At 53.2% G+C, this 6,761-nt stretch overlaps 1 protein-coding gene across 1 annotated transcript; it reads right to left on the bottom strand.

Moving 5' to 3' along the window:
- Positions 1-6,050: 6,050 nt before the first annotated feature.
- Positions 6,051-6,761, bottom strand: LOC128898987 (feather keratin Cos1-1/Cos1-3/Cos2-1-like). Its single transcript, XM_054176867.1, has 2 exons — positions 6,732-6,761; positions 6,051-6,377 (listed from the first exon to the last, which is right to left on the bottom strand). Exon 2 carries the CDS (start codon positions 6,354-6,356, stop codon positions 6,051-6,053), a length of 306 nt encoding a protein of 101 aa, XP_054032842.1. The 5' UTR covers positions 6,357-6,377; positions 6,732-6,761.

Genomic DNA, 6,761 nt, shown 5'->3' on the forward strand with positions numbered 1-6,761 from the left:
CAGGGACCTGTGTCCATCCCTCTCTGTTTTCAGGGGCCCGTCCCTCAGCAGGGGAGATCAGCAGAGCCTTCTCCCACAAATCCAACTCCCTTTCGCTTTCCCTTATTGACCTCAGCCTAGACACCTCCTCCTTCAGCTCAGCCACTTCATCCTTCAGCTCAGCCACTAGGCTGAGGAGAAAGTTCATCTGCTCACACCTGACACAGGTGTCCTCTCCCTCTCCCTCTCCCTCTATTCCAACTGCCAGGCTGAAGCACTCTCTGCAGCTGGCAGCCTGGACTCCAGCATGCTGGAGAAGCAACTCTGTCTGGGTAGATGCTGTTTTTCTACCCTTGGTCCGAGTAATGACCATGGTGCAGCGTATGAGTGAAAACAAAAACAAACAAACAAACAAACAAACAAACAAATTATTTTTTTATTTTTTTTTTGCAGGCAGCCGAAAGGCTCTGGAGCCAAACTGGCGCCGCGCGCACAGCCCGGCTGGGATTTAAATCTCCCACGGCTGACGGCAGGCACTCGCTCCCGTGCACGCTCGCGAGAGCACGAGCCCGCCTCAATCCCTGCCCCCCAGGAGTCCTCCTGACCCGCTAAACCCCGAAAGCAAGGCAAAAAGCCAAGCAGAAACTCACAAAGCGAGCGGTGCTGTCCTGAGGCAGCGGTTCTGACCGGCTATCGAGCCAAACTGACACATGGGTCTGATGGGTGGACCACTAGATGGGTAAAGAACTGGCTTGATGGCTGCACCCAAAGAGTGGCTGTCCATGGGTCCATGTCCCAGTGGAGGCCAGGGACAAGTGGAGTCCCTCAGGGATCAGTCCTGGGACCAGGCTTGTTCAACATCTCTGTGGGTGCCAGGGACAGTGGCACTGAGTGCACCCTCAGCAAGTTTGCTGATGACACCAAGCTGTGTGGTGCAGCAGACAGCTGGAGGGAAGGGATCCATCCAGAGGGACCTGGACAGGCTGAGAGGTGGGCACAAGCCAACCTCCGTTCAACAAGACCAAGTGCAGGGTCCTGCTTGTGGGTCGAGGCAATCCCAGGCCAGCACAAGTCCAGGCTGGGCAGTGACTGGCTGGAAAGCAGCCCTGAGGAGAGAGACTTCAGGGTGCTGGGGGAGGAGAAGCTCAACAGGAGCTCTCAGTGAGCACTTGCAGCCAGGAAAGCCAAGCAGAGCCTGGGCTGCATCAAGAGTAGTGTGGCCAGCAGGTCAAGGGAGGTGATTCTCCCCCTCTACTCAGCTCTGGTGAGACCCCACCTGGAGTACTGCCTCCAGTTCTGGAGCCCCTATTACAAGAGGGATCTGGAGGTGCTGGAAGGTGTCCAGAGAAGGGCCACGAGGATGAGCAGAGGGGTGGAGCACTCTCTTATGAGGACAGACTGAAGGAGTTGGGGCTGTTCAGTCTGGAGAAGAGAAGGCTCTGAGGTGACCTCATTGTGGCCTTCCAGTATCTGAAGGGGGCCTACAAGAAGGCTGGGGAGGGACTTCTCAGGATGTCAGGTAGTGATAGGACTAGGGGGAATGGAATGAAGCTGGAGGTGGGAAGATTCAGGCTGGACGTGAGGAGAAAGTTCTTCCCCGTGAGAGTGGTGAAGCCCTGGAAGGGTTGTCCCAGGGAGGTGGTTGGGGCCCTGTCCCTGGAGGTGTTTAAGCCCAGGCTGGATGAGGCTCTGGCTAGCCTGATCTAGTGTGGGGTGTCCCTGCCCATGGCAGGGGGGTTGGAACTAGATGATCCTTGTGGTCCCTTCCAACACTGACTGATACTATGAATACTATGGCTTGAGGATGGAATTGCACCTGGGAGAGAGATTTCAGAGGAATCAGAGCACATGAAATGTGAGGAGTAGCATGCATGAGCCCAGCAATCCACTGCTGAACTAGGAAGGAGAAACTGGGCAGTGAGGCAAAAGATATTCTTGGCCTCATACAGATGTGGCACTGCAAAATTCCCTCCAGACCCAACAAGGCTGCTGACTATTTCTTCAAGAGCCCACTCAGAAGAGTCTCCAATGCTCTGTGAGTCAGCATTCTCCCTTCCACTCCCTACCATGACAAGAAGCATCACTACCCAGCACAGAATGGAGGATCATGCATCTGTATGAAACAGGCCAAGGGGAAGGAGCTTCAGAATCACCTGGTTCTCAAGGAGAAGAACGCAAAAAAAGTGGATGAGAGAATGGGAGGTGCTGGGCTGGCTTTCATGGTGGCCCTGCATTGCCCCAGGCCCAGCAGCAGCTTACTGCAGAAGTGACCATTTTTAAAGGTGCTGCTGATCAATGGAAAACTTCCCAGCTAATGACATGGGCTGGTGCTTCTTTGCCCTAACACTGCCTGCTCATTTCTTCCATATGCTGTACCCCATCCCACCTGGAGGCTGCTTCTGATTGCTGGGATCAAGAAGCCACAGGATTTCTGCAGCAGGAATGTGTCCATGTTGGCAGAAAACTTTCTTAAGTGCCAGACGGGTGAGGTCCAGGCAAATGATGCTGGCCTGGGGCATGCTTGGAGGGGTTGCCTGTGGATGTGTTGACAGGAAGGCCTCCAGCTACTCCCGCTCTGCAGTCCTTGGCCAGCCACCCACGGCCTTTCCTTTTTGAAGTCATGCTGTGTCTTTATCTGTCCCCTCCTCCATCCCAACACAATGAGGATATTCCCTTGTTGAGTCTCCTGCTGCTCTCCCAAATCCCAAGGGAAAATTTGAGAGGAGTGATGTGGTTGTGAGAGAAAACATCTCTGCAGACACCAAGGGCAGTAAGTGTAATTTCTACCATGGACTTCTAGATGGATTCTGTCCTCTTCAAAGACCTATTTAGATATCCCATGGGACAGGACTCTAGAAGGGGGGGGGGGAGGCAGGATAGCTGGTTAGTATTCAAACACTACCTCCTCCAAGCTCAGGACAGAGGTATTCCCTTAAAAAATACTATAAGAAATAAAGTAAAGAAGGCAGGAAACCTGCATGGATAAGCAAGGAGCTCCTAAAACATCTCAAATGGAAGAGGGAAAGTCTACAACGCATGAAAAAAGGGTCTGATCAATTGGGAAGTTTATAGACATGCTGCCAGAACATGTAGAGACACAACAAGAAAGGCCAAGGCTCTCTTGGAACTTTAGTCTGGCTAGGGAAGTAAAAGGAACAAGAAGAGGTTCTTCAAACATACCAATGGGAAAAGGAGGAAAGGGAACAAGTAAGCCCACTGCTAAACGAGGCAGGAGGGATGACAGCAGAAGATGCAGAGATGGCAGAATTACTGAACGCCTTCTTTGCTTCAGTCTTCACCCCTAAAACCAACCCTCAGGAATCTCAGTCATTGGGAACAGGAGAGGAAAACTGTAGAGAGGAAGATATGCCACTGGCTGGTGAAGACTGGGCTAGAGATCACCTGGACAAACTGAAACTGCCCAAATCCGTGGGACCCGATAGGATGCATCCACATGTGCTGAGGGAGCTGCTGATGGTGCTGCTGAGCTGCTCTCCGTCAGTTTTGAGAAATCCTGGAGAACAGGAGAGGTGCCTGAGGACTGGAAGCAAGCCAATGTTACTGCAGTCTTCAAAAGGGGCAAGAAGGAAGACCCAGGCAACTACAGACCAGTCAGCCTCACCTCCATCCCTGGTAAGGTGATGGAGCAGCTCATTCTGGAGACCAGCTCTAACCACATGAAAGAAAAGAGGAGTAGCCAAGTTGGATTTACAAGTTATCAGGAGTAGCCAAGATGGATTTACTAAGGGGAAGCCTTGCTTGACTAATCCAATAGCCTTCTACGAAGCTGTGTCCAAATGCGTAGATGGAGAGCAGTGGATGTCATCTACCCTGACTTCAGTAAGGCATTTGACAGTCTCCCGTAACAGTCTTGTAAGAAAACTCAAACAATGTGGCATAGATGATTGGACTGTGAGGTGGACTGGAAACTGGCTCAACAACAGAGTTCAGAGGGCTGTGATCAGTGGCACAGTCAAGTTGGAGGCCTGTGGCCAGTGGTGTTCCTCAGGGATCAACACTGGGTCCAGTTTTGTTCAGTATTTTCATTGATGACCTAGCTGAGGAGATCAAGTGGACCCTTTGCTGATGATACAAAACTGGGAGGGGGTGGCTGACTGATGTGAATATGAAATATTAATAGGGCAGAAATATTGATAAAATAGTACTTATTATTTGTTCATATTAAATAGTGCAAAAACCTGATGAGCAGTATATGTAAAGGTACAGGTGTATGACCGTGGTGGCAATCTCCACACAAAGGAACTGGCAACAGTTGAAACAATTGTGAGCAAAAACAAAAATGCAAACCAGTTATTCAACTGGAACGAGAACCCACAGCACAGTGTGCTGCTTGCCCACTAGGGAAAGACTCGACCAGCACCCTGCTGCTGAAACTGAAACTGTGGCAAGGAGTCAAGCACACAGAACCTTTTACCAAGAGACTTGAGAGAAATAAACCAATTTTACTCACAAGTGATGATCTCGGGAATTTACCGGGGCTGCTGCGTTTATAATCCACAGATCACAGGACCACGCGAACACGCGCGGGGATTCAAACAAAAGCAAAATGATATTGAACACTTGAGCGCTGCAAAAGTACAGTTTCACTTGCTGAAGGCTGTGTAGCTGTAGCTAAGCTAAAATGCTGCCCAGGCTTGGGGAGCTCGGCGGTGCTGCGGCTGTCTCCAGGTCGCTCGCTCCCGGGGGCATGTGTGGAGGCAGCTCTCTGCCGCGGCTGCGGGGTGCGGCTTGGCTTCGCTGCTAGGCAGCCGTTCAGGCTGCCGGTACTGGCGAACAGGTTTCTGGGGCGCGCTGAATGCTGCCGAAGGCAGTGGGTCCACCTGGAACAAGCACTTGCGTGCTTTTCCCCTAGTGCTGGTGGCACGGCGGAGTTTGCAGAGCGCTGAGGGGAGCAGCTCCCCCGGAGCGGCTTGCAGAGCGGTGGGGGTGTGAAGGGTCCATCCCCCAGCTCAGACTGTAGCCGTCTCTCAGCTCGAAATGAGAACAGCAGCAGCTTCTCTCTGCTGCCGCTCTTCCCGGGCTTTTCCCGGTGCGGGCGTTTGGCGTGGCCCGGCGCCAGGCTCCTCGGGGCTGTGCGGCACTGTAGCTTATGGGCGACAGCTCCTTTCCCGGCTCGCGTTTCGCCCAGCTCGGGTAAGTCCCGAGTCTCCTAGGACGGGGCTGGCTGCGGACGGGCAGAGCAGGTCTCGAAAGGTTCCTGCACTCCGTGCTGCAGGATCGGTCCCCTTGGGCCCCTGTGCTGCGGTCTGCACTGGTGATGCTTAGAATTCCTCCCTGTGAGCTGGGAGTATCTGCTATCACAGAGAGGTTTTGGGGGTGGCAACTGGGTTCTGGTGAGAGCTGTCAGGACTTATGCTCACGTGAGAAGCCCCAGGGCCAAGGGGGGATTTCTGAGCAGCCATGGAAAGGCAAGGACTGATGGCCATTGGCTGCAGAGTGACTAGGGATGTCTTCCTCACCTTCAAGAAGCACTGTGTGAAAGAGGTATCACTGCAGAGTGTCCCACTCTCCAAAGACCCTGGCCCCCATCAATTTCCCCTGCTAAGCAAGGGCTTTGTCCCTCAGCAGTCAGCATGCAGATGGAAAGAACAGTCCAGGGACACAGGAAGCGTTGCAGCAAATTTTTAATGAGTCTGAAGACAGAAATGAGGTCACTCCAAGTGGAGGCACCCAACAAGAGGAGGAGCAGAAGCAGCCAAGAATCCATTTCCCTTTTCCTGTGACAGAGTCCCCACAGGACCTCTACTAACACATCCAACAAAGAGGGAGAGGCTGGAGGGTTCATCCAGCGTGCTTCCTGGGGCCCTCACAGCAGTTTTGAGCAGAGCACAAGACAATGAAGGAAAGAGAGAACAAGGCTGAGTGGAAGACAAAAGGTAGACATTGGCCATGTTTAGAGAGAGCCCAAAATATCACCTTTCAACTTGCACTTAAAGGACAAGCCAGAGGTGACCAGCAGCTCCTAAAACAATGGCCCAGAATACAATCTTCTGTCCAGCATCACGTTCAGAGTGCACAGAGGTCCTTGTCTCATGTAGTTGCCAGCAGCTCTAGCAGGGGCGGCAGGGCCGGCAAGAGTAGCGGTTGGTGATGCAGGAGAGGTCAAAGCCCCCGGAGTTGATGGGCACTCCCTCAGAGCTGAGGATGCTGCCAACAGCAGCCGAGGTGGAGGAGCCCACAGCAGTGTTCTGAGGGAAGGAGCTGAGGATGGGTCCAGGCAGGGTCACCACCACAGCAGGAGGCTCAATGACTACAGTGGAGTCCTGGCACTTCACACAGCAGGGCTCATTGCAGCTGTTGGCCAGTGGGGTTGGGCCACAGGGCTGGCAGGGTGGGCATGGCCTGCAGCAGGACATGGCTTGGGTCTGGAGCTTCACCTGGAAGAGAAGGCAGGGGAGGAAACAGAGAAGGTGAGTGGATGAAGGAGGAGCAGCCTGGTGACACTATCACAAAGGAGCCAAGGCCAAGCCTGAGTGCCCAGCTGGAATCTGTGCAGAGTCTTCATCACCCTGTTAAGAGCAACCTGGCCCAGGGACGCTCTCTCTGAGTTCAGAAACCAAAAGCTCTTCAGACACTTCCCTGCCTCCCCCCTTAGCAGACCCTCTCCCTGCTTCCCACTCTCCAGACACAAAGTTCCAAAACCCAGGACAGAACAGAGGCAATAGGAGCTGAGAGCTCCATCAGGGAGAGATCTCATTATGGAAGAGGAGCAGAAGGGGCTCCAGACTCACCTGGTTGCAAGGGAGAAGGAGGCAGGAGAA

This window comes from Dryobates pubescens, chromosome 36 (assembly GCF_014839835.1).
Source record: "Dryobates pubescens isolate bDryPub1 chromosome 36, bDryPub1.pri, whole genome shotgun sequence".
Lineage (NCBI taxonomy): Eukaryota > Metazoa > Chordata > Aves > Piciformes > Picidae > Dryobates > Dryobates pubescens.

Coding starts and splice junctions, on each gene's coding strand:
- LOC128898987 (XM_054176867.1), bottom strand. CDS start 6,356: ATGTCCTGCTGCAGGCCATGCCCACCCTGCCAGCCCTGTGGCCCAACC.